At 41.0% G+C, this 23,551-nt stretch overlaps 1 protein-coding gene across 1 annotated transcript in view; it reads left to right on the top strand.

The window, feature by feature from the left end:
* The window catches only part of LOC119481821 (FH2 domain-containing protein 1-like), a 28,445-nt gene extending 6,000 nt beyond the window's left edge, over positions 1 to 22,445 (top strand). Inside the window, exons 2-14 of the mRNA XM_037759070.1 lie at positions 11,480 to 11,968; positions 12,090 to 12,254; positions 12,401 to 12,462; positions 14,030 to 14,132; positions 14,244 to 14,329; positions 16,036 to 16,136; positions 17,249 to 17,319; positions 18,127 to 18,234; positions 18,513 to 18,583; positions 18,681 to 18,798; positions 18,900 to 19,064; positions 20,143 to 20,238; positions 20,317 to 22,445. Coding sequence (XP_037614998.1) covers positions 11,648 to 11,968; positions 12,090 to 12,254; positions 12,401 to 12,462; positions 14,030 to 14,132; positions 14,244 to 14,329; positions 16,036 to 16,136; positions 17,249 to 17,319; positions 18,127 to 18,234; positions 18,513 to 18,583; positions 18,681 to 18,798; positions 18,900 to 19,064; positions 20,143 to 20,238; positions 20,317 to 22,314 — 3,465 coding nt within the window. The 5' untranslated portion in view covers positions 11,480 to 11,647 and the 3' untranslated portion in view covers positions 22,315 to 22,445. The remainder of the gene's footprint in view (positions 1 to 11,479; positions 11,969 to 12,089; positions 12,255 to 12,400; positions 12,463 to 14,029; positions 14,133 to 14,243; positions 14,330 to 16,035; positions 16,137 to 17,248; positions 17,320 to 18,126; positions 18,235 to 18,512; positions 18,584 to 18,680; positions 18,799 to 18,899; positions 19,065 to 20,142; positions 20,239 to 20,316) is intronic.
* The last annotated feature ends 1,106 nt before the right edge of the window (positions 22,446 to 23,551 follow it).

The raw sequence follows: 23,551 nt of genomic DNA, 5'->3' as shown, positions 1-23,551 counted from the left end.
TATTGCGGAATTGCCGACTCATAGTCCCATTTGACTGAAAAAGCCCATTTGTACGGCAAAAACAAATGCCAATTGCTCCAAAAATACACACAATCCGTGCAACAAACAGAAGCACATGGCTAATTATTATGCGGAATCAAATTTTTTATGAGCAAAGGATTTCATCGGTCAAACATATATTTCCGCAGGCGAAAATTGCAATTGCATGCAATCCAATTGCATGCTGAAATTGCATTTTAGGCTGGGTCGGAGGCATTTCCAATACTGGTATCGATATCGGAACAACTCAAATTTCTCAGTTGTGTTCATGAATATGTTTAAGCCGCTTTTGTTTTGTTTGTTTCTTGTGTGGTTTCCTTGAAACTCCATGAATTGTTTAGGCGGAGAAGGTCTGTGTTATTTCTGGGATGCATCCTTGGACAGTTTCTTAGAATTTAGCGTAAAAGTTCTTGACCTTGGAAATAATCTCTTAGTTTGACACAATAATATTTGTATCTTTTTCTTCTTCTGAATCAGTTCATGGATATTTTTTTCTATTGTCCCTGAATAGTTTCAGGAGGGCGTCTGTAGGGTTTCTGCACTTCTCTGTACACAGTCCTATATTCACTCTGTTGGCCGGCTGCTGTAATCCTCAAACTGAGGCGTTAGGAGATCTGTCACTGCTGGAGAAAGTGTGGGAGCTAATCTGTTAGACTGCTGAGCAACAACCTGCCAGCCTGTAAAACCTGAAGAAATCTCAAGAGAGAGGAGAGAGAAATATTTAAAGCTGCTGCTGCTGTGACTCACAAGTTGCTGTCTGGAGCAGTTTCCACCCTGATCGTCTAATTCATCCTTCAGAGCTCCAGAAACGGCGTCAATGCGATGCTGTCAGGGTGTTCAGCAGACGGTTCTGTGCTGAAAAGGTGTTAAAGATGTTAATAATATATTCTCTCTCTGACTGCTGTTTTATAACTAATGCTCTTCCATTTGCTGTTTTTAACACTTTCAGTCTGTCAGCTCTTTCCTGCCGAACGAGAGTGACTCGTTTGTTGTTTGTTTTAATAATTGGAAACATAAAAACTGGTTTATTATCATGGCTGAAGAGACACAGAGAAAAGCCAATTACACCTTATTTGCATCCCTTTTTACAAAGCACAATATAAAAGCAGCACATTATCACATTAAAATAATGGGAAGGAATTAAAAATGTGGAGCTCTCAAGGGAATTAAACATATTTTGGATATTATTTTGCATAATAATTTAAAGTTTAATCATTCGCCGAACTTCACGCTGACAAATCAGGAACAACAACTCACCATTTGTTTTTTTAAACATGTAAATTCATCCTAAATCATATTGGACTTCCTTTTAATTAAAACAACTTTTGGATACTTTGAGGTAATAATTAACCATCAGCCGTTTTAAAGTTGACCCAGCACGTTCGAAAAGGCGTATAAATGCCATGATAATGTGGGAGGCGTTTAGCGTGCAATAAGTATGCCTTTCTTGATCTCCGCGTGTCTTTTGCACGCCATGTATCCTGTACTGACTGCGATGTAAAAGCATCCACGTATAAATTCTATGGTAAGAGTTAGTGACATTTGTCACGTGTTTTTTATTGATGTTTTTGAGACGTGTTTTCTGTAGTTGTGTTACGTTGTTTCTGTACGTGTTTTACTCAGTTTACTTACTTATCTTAAGCCCAACCATGATGTTTTCCCTTACCCTAACTAAGTGGTTTTCTTGCCTAAACCTAACTGTGTAACCCAACAAACATCGGACTTTTAACTAGGAGTCCTGTGTTCGAGACCGATATTTTGTTTTGTAAGTTACGTTAGTTTTTCACGTGATGGTTGTCACATTTTTTATTGACGTTTGAGACGTGTTTTCTGCAGTTGTGTTACGTTGTTTCTGTACACGTTTGACTTAGTTTACGTACTTATTTGAAGCCCAACCATGTTTTCCCTTACCCTAACTAAGTGGTTTTCTTGCCTAAACCTCACTGCGGACGTTTGCGTGGCGAACAAATGACAAACAAAAAGACTAAAATGCGTAACCATGACACGCAGAATGTCAGCGTAACATTGTGGTATTTATACGCCGTCCTGTGAGACCATGTTGTTTGACCACATCTCTACATTTTAGAGTTTTTAATTTAATAAAGAGTGAGTTTGTTGGTTCTTTTTCACGTATTTGTATTTGTTTTATATGTATTTCCCCAGACTTCCACACAGTAAGTTATATATTGTGTATTTATATGAAACATAATTGAGTGTCACCTGCAGAAACTATTGGTATAAAGTGGCCAGACGTTCCAGATGTTGGAGGATCTGATGCAACTCTCCGTCCACAAACATTCGTGTCAGGCTGGAAACTATCTGAACTCAACCTCAGCGGATTAGACGTGAGGGTCTGAGAGTCTCGTCTGTCCTCTTTCCTTCAGCAAACCAGCACTTATTTTGTCCCGTCTCACCATCCTGGATCCAAAACGTTCATATTAAAATGCCAGAGTCAGTTTTTTCTTTCTGCTGAGTCACTGGAGAAACTTCAGAAATGAAACGACAGCTGAAAAGAGCATCAACTGGTGACTGACAGCTGCTGTCAACAGTGAGCCAATGGTGGTGGTGGTGGTAGTGGTGGTGGTTTAGATATAGGTCATCAACTCCCTTTGACTTCAGTGTTTCTGGTTCAACTTTTCATTTAGAGCATGGACAACGTGTACGTCCACTCCCTGGTGTATTTAGAGATGTATTGTCCTGGTAAACGTCCAGCAGCAGCTCTTTGTTCTCCTGTAATTGAGTTGAAGGTGGTTCACCTGTGTGAGACACACCTGTAGACGGCTGAGTCATCGGGAAACTTCTGCAGGCAGTTTTCTGAGCTGTAGTTACAGAATAAGGCTGAATACTGAATGTCGTTTTTTACATTCAAAGCTTCTGTTGAGGTTTTCGAATGAAGCATCGAATGTCTTTCGTCATATTTTATGACGTCATCACGTGGTTATATAAATGTAATTTATGGTGCTGTAACTTCCGTACTTAAGTTACGCCCCTTCCGGAGTTATTTTAACCCAAACCACGATCTTTTCCTAAACCTAACTAACTAGTTTTGCTGCCGAAACCTAACCAAGTTTTTTCCTGTGAAGACGGAGGTTTATTTTGAAAAGACTGTGCATGTAACAAGCGGATATCGACACGAGTTGCTGGACATTCGTAGGAAAAATTAGGAATAACTTTTCATAAGATATCATACGATATCGTCTGAGGATAAGTTAATACAGGAGGCAAGCAGGAGAGCAAAAATGTTGTTTTTGAAAGGCTAAACGCCAACAAATATGGATCGAAGCAGAATATTTTGTATAAGAAATGTATCTATATTTTTTTCAATAGATTGTGACTTTTGGACTTTACATTTAAGGCCTAATTCAGAATATTAAGGGATTATGCTGTTTACGTGAACCATATAAAACCTGGAATAATATTGGAATATTAGTGTTTATGTAAACGTATTCAATGTTAAAGGTTAAAGCAGTTAGTTTCCAACCATTTTGGCAGTAATTTAGTCTATGATTTATTATTACACTGCTTTGTTAAATACTCGATTCTGATTGGTCAATCACGGCATTCTGCGGTCTGTTATTTCTTTATAACAGGCCGTTGCTATGTATAACAGACCGTTGCTATGTATAACAGACCGTTGCTATGTATAATAGACTGTTGCTAGGGGCGCAGTTCTGATGTTGGACTCTGGCGGACCGTTTTTGTGTCAAATTTTTTATTTCTTCATCAAGTAGCGGTGTAATAAGGTGGATAATGTACAGCTAGCGGGTCCTTGTTGTGAAATAAACCCCTTCTGCCTCATGTCGGGGTTTATTTCACAATAATGACCTGCTCGCTGTACATTATCTGTCTATACATATCAGCTACACCAAAGAGACATTTAAACCTCTAAACTTCTCACATGGCTTCATTTAAAGTCACAAAAAGGTCAAATTATCCAATATTGTCACGCAAATTCTTCTTCTTCTTCTTCTTCTTCTTCTTCTTCTTCTGCTGTTCCATTAATCATCTCAGGACCCGTCAGATGTACCAGTGACCCTTTGGAGGGGCCCGACCCCTAGGTTGGGAACCACTGGACTAAACTGTATATAAAGTAGTTAAAACTAGCTCCACCTGCTGCTCTTACATTGATGCTTCAATATTAACTATCTAATAATGTCAGATATAATAATATATCAGTCATAGGAGACGTTTTACTGCAGAAAAAGTACTTTTACTTTGATACTTTAAGTACATTTTGGTTTTACCAGTTATTAAACCTCCTGTGATCACTCCAGATGATCTTTGATTCATTATCTCCTATAATAATAATAACTCATGGCATGACTCATCTTTAGTGTTGTGTGTGTGTTTGAACGTTTGAATGTGAGGTCATGTTGTTTGTTCAGTGAAAGGTTGTGTGTGTGCGTGTGTGCGTGTGTGTGTGCGTGTGTGTGTGTGTGTGTGTGTATGTGTGCGTGTGTGTGATAGAGGGGAGGTCAGATGAATTTGTAGTGTCAATATTTGTCAGTGTATTATTTCTCAAACAGGTTCGCAGTGACTTTTGTGTGTCTGTGTGTGTGTATGTGTGTGTGTGTGTGTGTGTGTGTGTTTTACTGTACATACACACACTTTCACTGGCGGCCATGTTGGCTTCCCAGTCCAGCGCCAGTGGCCGTTGCTATAGCAACCAGTGACTCCCACAAAACGCAGAGGTCCCATCACTCAGATGTTACCGTGAATTGCAATTTTCTCATCTGTCTGATCTTGTAAATGTCAAAGTGGTAGTTAACACTAGAGTTTTATTATTAAAAGCCAAAGGATTTATATATATATATACATATATATATATAAGTAGTATATATTGTTTTATTTTATTCTATTCTAATGTAAATATTTGCATATATTGTACATTCCATGTGTGTGTGTGTGTGTGTGTGTAGCGTGCATGGTCTACAACTTACATTCAACTTTACATTTCATTGTGCAACCTCGTTAAAAGGTGGTTAATTAAAAACCTTAATTAAATGCTAATCTGATTATTTGTTTTTTTGCACATAAAACCTGAGTGTTAACAATGAAATTTAATGTAGAAACATAATGTGCAAGGCAAAAGCATTGTATTGTAATATTTAACGCTAGATTGTAGGTTATTAGTTTCATGTTGTCCAATGAAAGTTTCATCTGTTAACATCTTGTGTGGTTGATAATAATAATAATTATAATAATGAAGGTTATTTATGAGCAGTTATCAAAATGAGTGGTCATTACAAAGTGCTTTACAAGGCGGACATGAAAATAATAGAGGATTCAATCCAACGCCAGATACACGCACATTTCCACATATATTTACAAACAAATATAAATAAATCCCAACGTGGTCTGAAAACAACAAGTGGCCTACAGATCGGATCTGACAGGAAGTAACTTTTTCTGTGACTTCCTGTAAATTCCGTGAATGCTGATCAAAACGGCTTCTAAACTGTCCGACTTGACCGCAGCTTTTAGTCTCCACCCCCTGCTGCCGCATGATCTCGACTACTTTCCAGGCGAGGCAAAGTTCATCTCAAACGAGCCTAGTGACTGCTAAAACTTAAGATGGCAACGACCAAAAACCAAGAGGGTGAAGGCCGAAAACCAAAATGGCGAAGGCTAAAAAAAAAAAATGGCAATGGCTAAGAACCAAGATGGTGACAGCCCAAAAACCAACATGGCGACAGCCAAAACCCAAGATGATGACGCCCAGAAACCGTGATGGTGACAGCCAAAAACCAAGATGGTGTCAGCCCAAAAAACGTGATGGCGATGGCCAAAAACCAAGATAGCGAAGGCTAAAAACCAAGATGGCAACAGTCAAAAACCAAGACGGCGAAGGGTAAAAACCAAGATGGTGACGGCAAAAAAAACCAAGATGGTGACGGCCAAAAACCAAGATGGTGACAGCCAAAAACCAAGATGGTGACAGCCAAAAACCAAGATGGTGACAGCCCAAAAACCAAGATGGTGACGGCCAAAAACCAAGATGGTGACAGCCCAAAACCAAGATGGTGACGGCCCAAAAACCGAGATGGTGACGCCCAAAAACCAAGATGGTGACGGCCAAAAACCAAGATGGCAACAGTCAAAAACCAAGATGGCGAAGGCTAAAAACCAAGATGGCAACAGCCCAAAAACCAAGATGGTACGGCCAAAAACCAAAATAGTGACGGCCGAAAACCAAGATGGTGACAACCCAAAAACCAAGATGGCAACATCCAAAAACCAAGATGGTAACAGCCCACAAACCAAGATGGTGACGGCCAAAAACCAAGATGATGACAGCCAAAAACCAAGATGGTGACAGCCAAAAACCAAGATGGTGACAGCCAAAAACCAAGATGGTGACAGCCAAAAACCAAGATGGTGACAGCCCAAAAAACAAGATGGTGACGCCCAAAAACCAAGATGGTGACGGCCAAAAACCAAGATGGTGACAGCCCAAAAACCAAGATGGTGACAGCCCAAAAACCAAGATGGTGACGCCCAAAAACCAAGATGGTGACGGCCAAAAACCAAGATGGCAACAGTCAAAAACCAAGATGGCGAAGGCTAAAAACCAAGATGGCAACAGCCCAAAAACCAAGATGGCGACCGCCAAAAACCAAGATGGTGACAGCCAAAAACCAAGATGGTGACTGCCCAAAAACCAAGATGGTGACGGCCAAAAACCAAGATGGCGACAGCCCAAAAACCAAGATGGCGACCGCCAAAAACCAAGATGGTGACCGCCAAAAACCAACATGGTTGGATGGAAATGCACAATAATTAGCATTTTCCTTTACTGTTTTTTTTTAAATTTTGTTAGAATTTGTTGAAACTTTGACTGGAACTGTGACTATTATAACATTCAACAACTTCTCAATTGATTATGAACATTCCCTCTACAGGACTTCTCCTTCTAGTGGAGTATTTTCACAGTTATAAAAGTGATAGTACTTGTACTTGCTCCACCACAGCGCCTGTTGGACTCCATGATGAATTAAAACCAATTAGTGCCGGCGTGGTGTTAATGTGAAAGTGACTAACAATCCAGTTCAACCAGCTCTGAGCGTATTGTTCATATAACACGCTGTTCCTTTATAATGGAGACACGCCGGCTCCTCAGACTAAACTGGGAGAGTTGACGGTTTGTCACAGGAATCATTCGAGGACAAAAGAGAGGGAGGAGTTTCTTTCATGCACCGCCACTGTCAGTTCCTCTCTGGGTGTTTTATTTCATCATTTCATCATTACATCATTTCATCAGCGGAGTCTTGTTCCTGCTCCGAGCCTCTCTGGCCTCCGTATCCAGGTCACCGGAGGAATGTGGAGCAGAGACAGGAGATGGATGTATGGACCCATCAGAACTGGGTCGGCTCAGGAAAGACATAAACTAACAGTACTAGTAGTACTAGTAGTAGTACTAGTAGTAGTAGTAGTAGTAGTAGTAACAGTACTAGTAGTAGTAGTAGTTGGTAGGATTGTGGAGCACATACAGGAGATGGATATGTGGACGCATCATAACTGGGTCGGCTGAGAGAAGCTATAAACTAACGAGAATGTTCAGTTGGTTCCAGCAGCTCAGTTCAGTTCACTGTCACAGCTCATTTCCCAGCATGCATCAGAAGCTGAGAGGCGTCACCTCAAGGTGTCGGCTGGAAGTCGTGAAAACATCTGGAGCTGATGTGAAAAAACACTCTCATATAAAATCAATCTGAAGATCTTCCTGTTATAACTGTTTAATACACACCAAGAAGTACTCTGATCCTTTACTCAGGTAGAAGTACCAACATGTAAAAATACTCCATTACAAGTAAAAGTCAAATTTACTTAAAGAATCAAAAGTGAAAGTACTCGTTTTGCAGAAAATCAGCCCCTGTGACTGATATAATAGTAATAGTAGTAGTAATACTAGTAGCACTAGTAGTAATAGTGTGAAGAGTAGAAGTTGTAGCAACAACAGTAGCTGCAGGAGTACTAATAATGTGAGTAGTTGTAGTAGTAGTTATAATAGTAATTCTAGTACTTATTAGAGCAGCAATAGCAGTAGTAGTACTACAGGAGTACTAGTAATGCCAGTGGAAGTAATAGTAGTACTCATAATAGTCGTTCTAGTACATAGCAGCAATAGTAGTAGTTGTACTAGTAGGAACAATAGTAGCAGCAGCAGTAATACAAAATACTTGCAGCAGCAGTAATAGTAGTAGTAGTAGTAGTAATAGCAATGATAGCAGCCGCAGGAGTACTAATAATGCCAGTAGTAGTAGTAATAGTAGTCATAATATCACTTTTAATAGTAGCAATACAAAGTATTAGTAGGAACAGTAGTGCAGTAGTACAGCAATGGTAATACTACTACCAGTTTTCGTAGAAGTAGAAAGCAGTAGATAGTATAGTAGTACTAGTTCCAGTAGTACAGTAGTAGTAGTAGTAGTAGTGTTCGTAATAATGGTAGTAGTAATAGTGTTAATAGTAAAAGTCGTAGCAATGATAGCAGCCGCAGGAGTACTAGTAATGCCAGTGGTAGTAGTTGTAGGAGTAGGAGTACTAGTACTGCAGTAGTAGTAGTAGTAGTATTACTAGTACTACAGTAGTAGTGCTAACAAAGTTGTCAATCATCAGTTTCACACTGTGACTCCTCATCAACCCAACGACCTCGTTAACCAATTAGAGCCCTCCATGTGAACCGGGTCAGTCTATTTTTACATTCCGAGTCGCGTGATTGGACGATTGTCAATGATGTCACGGTCACTTGAGTTTAAATGGCACCATCAAAAACTGAGAGAAACCTTTTGTTTCTGAGCCTTTGAAGATGGAGGAAGAGGAACGAGAGGAAACCGATCAGGAGGAAGTGATTTAATATTAATAAATAAACACACTGACCTCGATCTCGTTGTCTGCCAAGTAAACAAGCTGCTATTGTTTCTAACCCGGTCCGTTACCACGACGATCAGTGGCACTCTGACTGGTTGCCGCGGTAGCGAATGGCATCTAACGCACACACACACGCACGCACGCACGCACGCACGCACACGCACACGCACGCACACACACACACACACACACACACACACACACACACACTTCTCTCCACAAGGCAACAAATGATGCACCAGACTCCATCGCAAATTCTATTAATTCAGTGTTTTCTTGTCTTTTTAGCAAATGCATCAAGCTTATAAAAATAAGCCCCGATATTGTTTTGAAGTATTAACATGTGCTCGTAAATTCAGCTCAACATAATCACCAAAATAATACTTAATTTAAATGGAAAGACGTACTGTAAACTAGAACTATAGAGCAGGAAGTAGGTTAAAAAGTAAAAGAGAGACGATGAAAAAAAACTGAACCAAAGCAATATTTTGCAGCTGTAACTCAAAAAATAAAAATACTTTGAATGTTTTTAGTTTATTAATAATTTTTCATAATTTAACTAATAATTTTTCTTTATTCGCAAATTGAAAGGAGGATTTCTTCTATTTTTCTACCGAATGCTTATTTTTAAAAAAAATAATGTATTTAATAATTTAATGTTTAATTAACTAATTGTTTGGTCTAAAAAATTGTGAAAAATGTTCTCAGAGTCCAAGGTGACATCTTCAAATATCTTGTTTTGTGCGACCAACAGTCCAAACATCTAAAGATATCCAATTTAATTTCAAACAAGACTAAAAAAAACATAAAATATTCACATTTGAGAAGCAATTTTTGCTTGAAAAATTACGTAAATGATTAATCGATTATCAAAATTGTTACCGATTAAATTTCTCTTGATCAATTAAACGTTTAAGCTGCTAATCTTTGCAGCTCTATTCTGTACCTGCCCGAAGAAATACATAATACACGTGATTATGTTTAACAGCAACTGCCAGTAATACTAAAGCAAGTGATTTTTTTTTACAGTAAATAGCTAAATATTTGTGGATTATTGAATAAAGAACAGAACAAGAACCAGGTCAATAAGTCATTATGGAATCACAATTAAAACAAACAACATTTAAACTGGAAACGAAATAAAATACTTTGTAAAAATAGAAACTAACAAAAAAATAAAGGTTATGAAACTCAAAATTTTACTTATTTAACATCTGAATTTCTGGATCAGATCTGTGCCGAATTCTTCAGCAGACCCAGGAAATTTATAATAAGTGTTTAAGTCATGTCCAACTAATCACTTACTTGTGCCCACGAGCAAGGCAGCATAAAATTAGTACATTTTTAAATGGAGTTTGGTTTTGAGGATGCAACGTTCTTTCCCCAAATAAATAAATGGATCAGCGGCAATCAGGTCAAGACCAGAATGTATTACAGCAGCAACCCACCCGTTAAGTTATGTAACACTCGTACACACACAGTCATCTTTAATTCATCAGCAGGAAGTGTACATCTTCGTCGACATGTATCCAGAACTTCACACCGGAGACTCGACCCTGTGTTACTATTTTTAGATATTCTTTAGACGAGCCTTTTAGAAGAGCGATTTCAGGTTTTAAAACAGATAAACTCTGAACATTACATTTTGCTGCAGCTTTTTTCTTAATTTGTATAAAACCTCACATCCAGTCACAGAAAACAGACACTAGAAACACCTTTGAACAGCAGGTGGTTTCACATTCAGGGGAGATTGAAGTGTGTGTGAGGAGGAGGACGATGAAGAAGAAACTGCTGTTTGATCGTTCACAGAAAACAAACACGACAGGTTTCAGTCAGAGAACACACACACACACACACACACACACACACACGCATACATGACACAAAGGTAAATGTTTAATGTTTGACATTTACATACAGTGAGTTCAACGTGGTCGCGTGACAACTGTATTTTTCCGAGTCATTAATCTCTCTGCAGGAGTCTCAGTGTACATTTAGCTCCTCCTAAAGTCACTATCTGCATGTTATAGACCAACGATCAGCAACCTGCGTCTCTTTAGCTCCTCCTAAAGTCCCTATCTGCATGTTATAGAAGGTCAAAAGCTCCAAAAATTCACTTTTATTGGATTTTATTTTGGGTTTTTTGTGTCTGCAGCAGCTGAAATTACACCACCAGGCACTATGGTGTAAATTAGGGATGTCACGAGAACCGATACTTCGGTACCAAGTCGATGCCAAAATTCTAAAAAAGTGACGGTACTCTTTTTCTACAGTACTGAAGGTACCGTAGGTGTAATATTACGAGAAAAAAAGTTGTATTATTACGAGCATAAAGTCATAACTTTACGAGAAAAAGTCGTAATATTACGAGAATAAAGTCATAACTTTACGGGAAAAAAGTTATATTATTACGAGCATAAAGTCATAACTTTACGAGAAAAAAAAGTCGTAATATTACCTTTGGACAGAGCGATCTGAACATCTGCAAGAAAACAAATAAGCGTATTTCCCAAAATGTCAAACTATTCCTTTAAGTACAAAAGTTTTCTCATTTTTCTTAATTTCTCTCCAGGTCTCTCATCTTCTGACCTTTGACCCCTTCAACGACCTTTCCGATGATCCTAAAGCGATGACCCACCTCCATCATCGTCACCACACCCGTCGCCATGGTCACCACCGGTGACGGACCTGTCCGCCACAAAAGCCTCCCGTCTCCGCTCCCGTCCGATCGGCGGCGGGGATGCACGTGATGGGCAGCGTCTCGCCGGCCAATGAGAGGGACGGTTTCTGCCTCCAGGTGGAGGACGTGGCCGTCGCCGTGTCGGCGTCTCCTCCTCGTCCTCCGTCGGGGTTTTCTGATGTCGAGGGCGAGCAGAAGAGACCGCCTCCCGCTCCTCCTCCTCCTCCGCCCCCACCTCCCCCACCTCCACCCCCTCCTCCTCCGCCACCTCCTCCACCTCCTCTGCTGCCCCTGCTTCCAGCACTAGGAGACCCTGTAGAAGGCCTGAGGAAGAAGAGGAGGGTGAGGAGTTTCTTTTGGAAAAAGATACCAGAAGATCAGGTAGAGTTGGACATCACTAAGACTTATTTGGAATTTGTTTGGTCTGCTGACAAGTTCGGCACACATCTGATCGAGAGTCGTGTGCACAAAAGTCATTTGCGCTTCAAAAATCATGTTACAGGTGAAGGGGCGGGCCAACCTGTGGACTCAGGGCCGAGTGGAGCAGCAGTACCAGATCGACGTCCAGACCATCGAGGACCTGTTCAGTCAGAACGACCGTCAATCAAACGCCACGCCCACCAGGGGAGAGAAGACCAGGGGCTCGTTCAGAGACGCCAAAGAGGAGGTGTGTGTTTGTGTTTTAAAGGTGTGTGTGTGGACTCTTTCCACCTGAGCTCTGACCTCAAACTGACACCTGTTGACCTTTACCTTCCTCTCTCTCTCTCTCTCTCTCTCTCTCTCTCTCTGTACATCTCTATGTCTCTCTACCAGGTCTCCATTTTAGACTCGAAGCGAGTGATGAACATCGGGATTTTCCTCAAACAGTTCAAGAGGTAAATCTTCTAGACCTGAATATGTCCTCTCTGACCCGGGGTGACGGTCTGACGGAGAGGGTGTAATGATGGCGTGATGTGTGTCCTCGCCCTTACTCCGGGGTGTTGTGGGTAAACAGATGTGGTGATGCTGGCGTATTGTGACGGAATGCAGACGGAGACGCTCATTAACATGTGACAGGTTACAAGTTAGAGGACAGCCCAGGGGCCCGAGGCATCATTCACCTGTAGAATGTCACTGAAGGAAATAAATAATAATATGAAACCTAATATAATAATACTAATACATTATATTTGTTAAAGCCATAATAATATAGACATGTATAAAAAATAAACATAAAGAGACACAAAATGACCACAGCCTCAAAACCTCCACAAAGAGACACAAAACGACCACAAAGAGACACATAACAACTACATAGAGACACAAAACAACTACAAAGAGACACAAAACAACTACAAAGAGACACGAAACAACTACATAGAGACACAAAACAACTACAAAGAGACACAAAATGACCACAGCCTCAAAACCTCCACAAAGAGACACAAAACGACCACAAAGAGACACATAACAACTACATAGAGACACAAAACAACTACAAAGAGACACAAAACAACTACAAAGAGATACAAAAGAACATCAAAGAGACACAAAATGACCACAAAGAAACACATAACTACTACAAAAAAAAACGCAAAATGATTATAAAAAGACACAAAACGACAGCAAAGAGGCATAAAACAACCACAAAGAGATGCCAGACGACTACAAATGACTACAGACACAAAACAACCACAAAGAGACACAAAACAACCACAAATGGTGCTTCCATTGCGTCACAATGGTTCGTCTTGTAAGAGCTGATGCGTTTATAAGCTGAAACAGTCCAACATGGCTCATTTGAGATTCCAGTCCTTTAATTGCTTTTCCATTGTTAAAGTCAGACGTGTGGTTCAGTAACATGGAGGTCGTCACAGTGTCCTGAATGTGTTTGTGTTGTATCGACCTGCTTTGCTTTCCAAACACACTGAGAGACATACAGGCATGAGGGACGCTCAGCGCCGCAGTGTTTCATAAACTACCTGTCAATACAACAGTATTCAACATCTCTGGGCTCAGTCTACTCATGATGATAGATAGAGTCCACATGCTGCATTAGTTTTATTCACACAAATTGCACTCAGAGCTGATAAAAGATCCACTTTAAAACAGTTTGTCCATCTGTTGAGGACTAAAAATGAGTCCTTTAGTCTATTAAATGTCTCCCACAATCTCCCTTCACAAGTCCCCAGAGCCAAATGACGTCTTTAAATGTTCAGTTTTGTCTGATCAACTCAAATATATTCAGTTTATCGTGATGTAAAACAGAGAAAATCACACATTTAAGAAGCATTTCTGATCAAAATATTTGTCGATTAGTTCTCTGTTTATTGACTTATTATTATTATTACTATTATTATTGTTATTATTATTATTATTATTATTATTATTATTATTATTACTATAACTATTATTATTATTATTACTGATAATTATTATAAAATCCTCCTCCTCCTCCTCCAGGCCCAATCAGACGATAGTAGACGATATTCGCCATGGCAACAGTGAGCCTTATGGGGCGGAGCCTCTGAAAGAGCTGCTGAAGCTGCTGCCGGAGACCGAGGAGGTAACACACACACTCACACACACACACACACACACACACACACACACACACACACATTAACGTCATCATGTTAACATCTTCTTCTTCTTCTTCACGTTTCCTCTCCTGCAGGCGAAGAAGCTGAAGGCGTACCACGGCGACGTCTCTAAGCTCTCATTGGCCGATTCCTTCGTGCACCTGCTGATTCAGCTCCCCAGGTGAGAGGCCGTGCTCACCTTTGACCTTTGACCTCCACAGCTCTCTGTCCATAGATGATCCTTTTAGTGATGCTGACGGAGAACTGTGTCTCATTTTATCAATAAATATATTTTTGTTTTACAATTTTACATTATTTCTTAGTTTTTATATTTTTATTTTCTTTAAGAAAATTTGGGATGGGGCTTTTTACATTCTTTTTATTTTATGTATTTATTAATTAATTTATTTATTTTTGGTGTGGAGGGGGGACTTTTCACATTATACATTTTATTTTATTTTATTTATGTCTTATTTCTTTTTTTTGTTGTGTGGTGAGGAGTTACTTTATTTTTTTTTATTCATTTATTTTCTTTTATTTCTAGGGGGGTGACCTTTTTACATTATTTTTATTTTCTTCTATTTATTTATTTATATTTTTTGGTGTGTTACATTATTTTTCTGTTTATTTATTTATTTATTTTATTTGTTTGCGTACGGGGGGGACTTTTTTTCATTATTGTTATTTTCTTTAATTTATTTATTTCAGTGTGTGCAGGGACTTTTTACATAACTTATTTTTTTAATTAATTAATTTCTGTATTTATTTATTGGTGTGTTAGGGGACTTTTTACAGCATTTGTATTTTCTTTCTTTCTTTCTTTATTTTGGTATGTCTGTGGGGGGGGCGTTTAACATTATTTTACTTTCTTATTTATGTCCAAACGATATATTTGAGAGTTTTAAAATTCTGACAATATATCAGTCGATATTCTTCTTTTTTTTTACATTAACACTATACATCAATAATAATTTTTTAATTTAAAATGCATTTAAATTTGTGTTTTATAGAATTATTACCAAGATATGTATTGAACGGAACATTTTACAGTGTAAAATAGACTTTTTAGGGCTGTTTCTGAAGACTTCAAACCTTTATCTTTGACTTTACTTTCAATATCTCGTTATCCTCCAATGTATACGCGATACAATATATCTGCAATGAGCTAATATAGGAGTATATGTATACGGATTTATACTGTCTGTCTCATGAATGTTGGTACTCGTGTGGTTATTGTAAGAGTTTGGAACAATAGGCCAGTTTCCTGCTCAAAACAAGATGTAAGGGGAGAAAAAACTGCAGCTGTGTGAGGTTAAAACATCTGGTCTGTTTCAGCCAGAAAACAGCTGGACACGAGTTTAGATGCACAACAATTATTACTGTTTTGAATGAAAAGCGATTAGTAATAGTTGCACACAATACATGCCCCCAAATGGTTTTATATTTTTAATATAGTCTTAATTGTTTGTCTTTTAATTTGTGAAATCAGTCACTTTTCATTCAAATCATTCACATTCACACATATTGCTGTTTTTCTGTGGCTCCCTGTGAGACGTTAACGGAGATCCAAATACAGAATAAAGATTTAAAAACAGAGTGAAGACGCTCTTCTTCCAGAACAAACGGAGCCTGAAGCTCTGAGAGTTTCTGGTAGCAGCAGATGGTTTAAAGACTGATGGGACATGAAACAGCAGGACTGATGGTCGCTCTCAGTTTGGAGAAACATTAGAGACTAACGGCAGCGTCCAACGGAGAAGACAGAAGGAAGAGAGAAGAGAAAATAATCAGCAATAAAAGAGCTTTTATTTATCCGCCTCCTGTTGTTCCTCTTCCTCGTTGCACTCATATAAAATGTTGGATTACTGATTTATTTCTCTCTTTGTTCAGTTACTCCGTCCGGATTGAGTCCATGCTGCTGAAAGAGGAGTTTCCTGGAGCGTGTGAGGTCATTCATCGAGACATTCAGATCCTTCGCTCCGCTGCCAAAGGTAACGCCGTCAACAGCCGTCAACGGCTGTCAACACCTAAGAATAAGTCTGGTTTATTCTGTTTTCTCTTCTTGTCAACATATTCAGATCCAAACCAACAGTGAATATGTCTACTAACATGTCCTGTCAGAGCCTGATACTTTATCTCCTTTCCTCTGTGCAACATACAAAGAGATGTAAAACAGCCAAAAGACGCAAAACGACCACGAAACAACCACAAAGAGACACAAAACGACTACAGAGATGCAAAACGACCACAAAGAGACGCAAAACAACCACAGAGATGCGAAATGACCGCAAGACAAAACACGACTACAAAGAGACTCAAAACAACCACAAAAAAAATTAACAACTAAAAGCACATCAGTGAGCTTCACTGTGTCTCTGGGTGAAACACACACTGTAGTTTATTATGACTCATCCGTCCTGATGACACTAACGCTCACTAGAGCAGCACATGTGGATTAATCCGCCGCTGAAAATAGTCCCCAACAGGAGGGACCATCTCCTCCAGTTTATCTGTAGTTTTATCACCCTGATGGTCTCGACGGTAACGACATCTACCGCACGTCTGTTGCTCGTCTTGAGGTTTCCTCAGTTGTCTCATAAAATATGAAAAAGAAGGATAAGAAAAATAAAGATTAACACCAGACTTTTCGTTAAAAACATCCAGAGTCGTTTTTTGTTTTGTCTTCATATTTGATGTTTCATGTAAAGTGAGACTCCAGCATCATAAAACCTGCAGTAAAACACATCAAATCGAACCGTCTCACACACAATACCCACTAACACCTCCACTATTTATAGCAGTGTGTGTGTGTGTGTGTGTGTGTGTGTGTGTGTGTGATAACGTGATAACTGTCTGAATTGTTAACTAACCCTCCTCACACTAACACCGTCGATGACACGCTCACACTCCGCTGCCCTCGGGGGGATTTTCGGATTAGAAGATGTGTTTGTGAAGATGTGTTCCTCTGCTCTTCTTCCTCGCTGCCTTCCTCTCTTCTCTTCTTTAATCCTTTATATTCCACATGACGGTGATTTTAAGTAGGAGATGTTTGTTTGTGTATCGTTTGTGTACCGATGCAAATAAAGACGTCTCTGTCCTCCAGAGTTAATGTGTTGTGAGGAGCTCCATGCTGTTCTCCACCTGGTGCTGCAGGCCGGGAACATCCTCAACGCTGTGAGTGGAAACACACTGCATAAAACTAATCATTAGACCAAGAACAGAGAGAGGGGAGGGTACAAATATATACATATATAGAGCTGTTTGTAGCCATTGTGTGTTTTGTGGTTGTTTCTTGTCTATTTGTAGTAATTTTGCATCCCTTTCTGGTTGTTTCCTGTCTATCTGTAGTCATTTTGCATCCCTTTCTGGTTATTTTGCATCTCTTTGTGCTTGTTTTGCTTCTCTCTGTGGTTGTTTTGTGTCGTTTGTGTTTCTTTTTAGTTGTTTTACATCCCTTTCTGGTTGTTTTCTGTTTATCTGTAGTCATTTTGCATCCCTTTCTAGCTGTTTTGTGTCTCTGTGGTCGTTTTGCATCCTTTTTGGTTAATTTGCATCTCTTTGTGGTTGTTTTGTGTCGTTTGTAGTCACGTTGTGTTTCTTTATTGTTGTTTTGCATCCCTTTCTGGCTGTTTTGTGTCTCTTTGTAGTTGTTTTGCATCCCTTTCTGGTTATTTGGTCCTTTTGCAGTTGTATTACATCCCTTTCTAGCTGTTTTGTGTCTCATTGTAGTCATTTTGCATCCCTTTCTGGTTGTTTTGAGTCTCTTTGTGGTCATTTGATTGACTTCAGATTCAAGTCAGATTATGTAATTATTAACTAGCTGTTAAATAAAGTTAGAAACTGAATAAATGTAACTTCCACCATCGGATTATAAGCACAGACTCTGAAGCCTTTAAATGTAGAGGGTTGTGTTCATGTCTACAGTAATTACTGTGTGTTGTTGTGTGTGTTGTGTTTGGTGTTGTGTGTTGTGTGTTGCAGGGAGGTTATGCAGGAAACGCTGTTGGTTTCAAGCTGTCGTCCCTTCTGTCTCTGGCCGACACCAAGGCCAACAAACCGGGCATGAACCTGCTGCACTTCGTCGCTCTGGTCAGTAACCTGTGTGTGTGTGTGTGTGTGTGTGTGTGTGTGTGTGTGTGTGTGTGTGTGTGTGTGTGTGTTTGTGTGTGCGTGTGCGTGTGCGCTCCTGTGCTTCTACCTTTGTGAGGACATATTAAAGATTAGATCTCTAATAGAGAGGACATGTTGAGAGCGGTTTAAGGGTTAAAACCTGGTTAAAGTATAGTTTAAGTTCAGGGAATGCAGTATGTCAATGAGGATCCTCCAGTAGAACCAGAAGTAATGTGATGTTGTACTCTCTCCTTCAGGAAGCTCAGAAAAAAGACACAAAGCTGTTGGAGTTTCCCCTGAAGCTGAATCACGTCCAGCCTTCAGCCAGGTCAGACATCTTCATCACATTTCAAATCAAGTTTAAACGTTAGTAGAGTAGAGGCTGTTGGTAATAATACACATATATGATATTGTTGTTTTTATAGGATCTCCTTGGAAACGCTGGACGCTGAACTGCAGTGGCAGACGACTCGTACGCGCTCAGTAGAGGAGAACGTCCAGAGAGACACGGAGCTGCTGCAGCAGCTGGACAGCTTCCTGCAGGTAACACACAGATACTGCAGTCAGGTAGTACAACTTAAAGTGGTCATATAAAAATATTAGGTACAATCCATAATACTGTTGTACTATTGTTTGTGTCTCAGTCGGCCACCTCGTCTCTGCTCTCGCTGCGAGACAGTCGGCAGCAGCTGAAGAAGGAAGGCAGCGAGCTGATCGACTTCTTCTGTGAAGACCGAGAGACGTTCCGACTGGACGACTGCTTCAGCATCTTCAATACCTTCTGCTCCAAGTTCACTGCTGCTGTCAAGGTACGCACAACTAAACAACAACATCTACATCAATATGACAGCGGTGGAGGAAGTATTCAGATAATTAAAGTACTAATACCACACTGTGTAAAAGTCAAACTCAAAACGTCCAAAAATTATTAGAAAAATATGTGAAAAATTTGTTTAAAAAAAAAAAAATGTCTGAAAATTATTAGTAAAATATGTGGTAAAAATTGTAAAAAAAAAAAATAATAATAATAATTTAAAAAAGAAAATGTCTGAAAATTATTAGCAGCATACAGTATGTGAAAAAATGTTAAAAAAAAAAAAAAAAATTCAGAAAAATATTCAAAAAATGTTCAAAAATAATTAGTAATATATGTGAAAAAAGAATTGTAAAAAATGTCCCAAAAATGTCTGAAAATTATTAGCAGCATATGTGAAAAAAATTTCATGAAAAATAAAAAAAATTCCAAAATTAATTAGTAAGGTATGTGGAAAAAAATGTTAAAATGTTTGAGAAATATCCCAAAAAATGTCCTAAAATTATTAGTAAAATATGTGAAACAAAATTTTAAAAAAAATGAGATGTCTGAAAAATATTTTTAAAAATGTTCAAAAATTATTTGTAAAGTATTTGAAATAATTGTCCAAGAAATATCCAAAAAAAGTCTGAAAATTATTAGTAATACATGTGAAAAAAGAATTGTAAAAAATGTCCCAAAAATGTCATGAAATTATTAGTAAAATATGTGAAAAATATAAGTAAGTATAAGTAATATTGAAATGAAAAATGACAATAATCATTTCAGTTATACTTGTATAAACTGTTGGGTTGTAAACATCATATTTTCCACTCTCCATATGTTTTTGTGTGTAAAAACTTCAACGGTAAAGTAACTAAAGCTGTCAGATAGATGTAGTGAGTTAGAAGAAGAAAGTGCTGTGAGATGGAAATACTCAAGTAAAGTACTGATACTATAAATTTGTATTTAACTACATTAAATGTGTCATTTGCATATTTTAAAACGGTTTTCAGACCTCTGCTGCCCCCTGCTGTTCAATCAGAGATAGTAGTTAAGAAATGACATAAAGACTCTGTGTTGTCTCTCTGAAGGAGAACAAGGAGCGGGAGGTGAAGGAGGCGGCCCGGCGCCGGCGGATACAAGAGCTGGAGGAGCAAAAGAGGCACTCGTGGGCCGGCGCCGAGGAGGTGGGACGACACACACACACACATAAACACAAACACACACTGACAGCCTGACGAGTAACGGATGTGTTCCTGTTTCAGGTCGATGGAGCGGTCAGGTTACGCAGCGGCAGCGTGACGGACATGTCGAGACACGACGACACCCGGCTGCTGGCGGAGCTCCTGTCCCCGAAGTTCATCCAGCACAACGGCCACAACTCTCTGGGCCGCTCGGGGAGCTCACGGCGCTCCCGGAGAACTCCGTCCACCTCGCCAGTTTTCGTCGCTGACCGCGAACTGAACTCGTTCCTGGCGACGGCGAGCCCTGACCACAAAGCGGCAAGGACAGCTTTTCCAAGACTCTCCCCTACGACTCGACCGCAAAGTCCGAGAGTCGCCCAAAACCAGCAAACGCCCTCCTCGCCTCCGTCCAACCATACAACCGCCACTTACCTCAGCGACGACGCTACCCAGACTCCAGTAAACGCCATCAGTCCCACGGATAAAGTTCAAACTACCTCTGATTCGAACCAGCAATCCGACCGCAACAACAAAGATCGTCCAGCAACGCCTTCGGAGCGTCAGTCTGGTTCGAGGGGGGAACTCGCCAGAACGAACAAAGCTGATCCGGATTTTCGTGGACGGACCGCCAGCAGCGACGAGGCGTCCGAACGCAACACGTCTTCGACAGGAAACATGTCTGTAGTTTTAGAGAAACGCACGTTGGTGCCTGAGCTGAAAGTGTTCGACAAGGTCGCCGCCCTGACCAACAAAGCGCCTCACGCCGGTCGCCACAAACACCAGGACGATGAGCGAACGAACTCACAGATTGAGACTTCCTCGCAGGAAGAGGATAAGGTGGTCGTGTGGTGTGTGACGGGCGTGTGCGAGGCAGCCGACGAGCTCACGCACGCCGACAACGCGCAAACTGAGCAGCATCAGCGTAGGAGCGACAATCAGGGAGGAAGCCAGCAAGCTTCCTCTTCCACAGCCAATCGCACGCCTTCAGAACCTCAGCCGGCCAATCAGAAGCCAGTGCCTAAACCCATCAGCAGCCAACCGGTGCCTGTCTCCCGCGGTGACGACCCGTCGCGTCCCGCCTCTTCGCCCAGGTGGCGCCCAGCAGATGGCTCCACCAAAGAGAAGCGAAAGTCAGTCGACAGGAGCAGAACTACTTCCAGTCGGACAACCAATCAGAACGCAGAAGCAGCTTCTTCCACGAATGGAACGGCAGATTCGTCCAAATCGTCCACCAAGAACCTCCCTACCTCTAGAACTCGATCCGCTTCGATGATACTCGCCGCCGCCAACAAAAACAAGCCTGTCCGCACCCTCACGGACTCTGAGAACCAGAGCATGAGGCGGGTCGTGCCCATCTCCAGGACCAGCAAGCGTCCCGAGAAGCCTCCCGCCGCAGCACCCACCGGTCCTCCTGCCGCCAACCTCATCAGGCGAGGAGAGAGGCCGTCGACCGCTCCGTCGTCCCGCCGCTCCAGCCTCCCCAAGATGCCGGACCCGAAGGATTCGAAAGACCAGAAGGAGAAGAAGCAGGAAAGGAAGCCGTCGATCCGGAAGCCCGTAGCAAAACCCAAACCGCCGCCGGAGGAGAGGATGTGCCGCTCCACGCTGCGGGCGCTCGCTCAAGCAGGAGCGGGAGCTGGAGGAGGTGGAGGAGGAGGCAGCGTCAGTGCTCCTGTTACTCCTTTACACAAACCCGCTTCATCGTCATCATTTCCAAGTTTCGCCCGAAGCACCGCCTCGTCTTCTTTCAGACGAACCAACACCACCCTCGCTCCTCCTGCTCCGTCACCCCACGCCGACGCCCTTAAATCCTCCTCCAAGACTTCCTCTTCCTCTTCTTCCGTCGCCCCATCCTCGCCTTTAACCCGGACAGGTTCGCTGAGATCCACCGCCACCTCCACACCGTCCTCCTCCTCCCCGCTCAGGAGGTCTCAGACCATCAAGGCGCCTCCTCGCTCGCCGCTCCACGACCCGCTGGTTCCCCTTAAAGGCCACCGGCGGAGCGACAGCGGCACCTTCTCCGACAAGTCAACTCACTCCAAAGACTCGGGCAAGTCCAGCAGGCCGGGATGGAGATAACAGGAGGAGCAGCGTCTCCTACTCCGTCCCTCTTTACTGGAGTCAGAGGATACATTCCAATATGAAGTACAGACTCCTAGTTATGTAGGAAGCAAGGAAAGGAAAGAAGGTTCAATTCCGATATGAAGCACGAAAAGCGTCCGAACTCGTGGCTAAATTTGTTTAACTTCACCGAGAACTGCGACACTTCAACACCAGTAAAGGAAAGCTTCTGATTCCTATGAAATTAAGATGTTAGCTACATTACTATTTACACATAATCTCCTTTTCCTAACCGCTTTGCATTAACGTAAAGGTCACCAAGCCTCCTATCGTCAGGAGTAATGCATTGACTCCCATTAACCCCCCGAGACCCGCCGACTTTACTGTCTTTCAGAGGCCGTAGCAGGTTCAGTTGTAAAACTAGAGTGAAGATACAGATATCATATGAAACTAGAAAACCTAACAAATACATTGGTACCAACCACGTCATAGTATTGTGGCGAGGAAAAACTTGCATGGCCATTTTCACAGGAGTCCCTTGACCTCTGATCTCAAGATATTTGAATGAAAATGAGGTCTCCCCTTTTTGACCTCACTGTATTAAATGACCTGTGGTGACCTCTAGGATAATCACAGCCTCATGAAACTTTGCAGCCACAAACTAGAGACCTAGAGCATTCAGAGGATGGATGGCTTTCCTAGCTATGTTGATCAATAAGGGGGTTTCAGAGCAGTTTACGCAACACAAGTGCTCGCCATACTTCGCCAGAAAAATGCCAATTCTTGCAGAAATCTCCAAAATGTCAAAACGTTTTTGATCCCAAATCACAGCATGGGTTTTTCTATGCTGTTCCTCAAGGTCTTGGTGTCTCAATGTGGTATTCTAGAGGGATAATTAATCATTTTTATCACTTTTTGAGTGGTAAAAAATGGTTAAATTTAGCACCAAATCTGTGGAACAAATGGTATCAACGCAAAAATTGCTGCAACAACTAATAGAGCATGGGAATGACCATCATATACTTCCATGTTCAAAACCTGCATCTCAAATTAATCTCCAGGTTCTCAGCTTTCAGATGATGTACACCACTTCTCTGTGATATCTACTGTTGACCTGCTATCTCCCCCTAAAGACCTCCTGTACCCCCCTAAAAGACGACTAAAACGGCTCTATTGTGGCTCTCAAAGGGTTAATGCTGAATAAATTGTCCTTTTTCATGACAATAATTTTGCTCAGAAATAAAACATGAAAAAT

Source organism: Sebastes umbrosus, chromosome 22 (assembly GCF_015220745.1).
Source record: "Sebastes umbrosus isolate fSebUmb1 chromosome 22, fSebUmb1.pri, whole genome shotgun sequence".
In the NCBI taxonomy this organism is placed as follows: Eukaryota; Metazoa; Chordata; class Actinopteri; order Perciformes; family Sebastidae; genus Sebastes; species Sebastes umbrosus.
The sequence above is the reverse complement of the archived record's forward strand: the minus strand, read 5'-3'. Positions and strand labels throughout refer to the sequence as shown.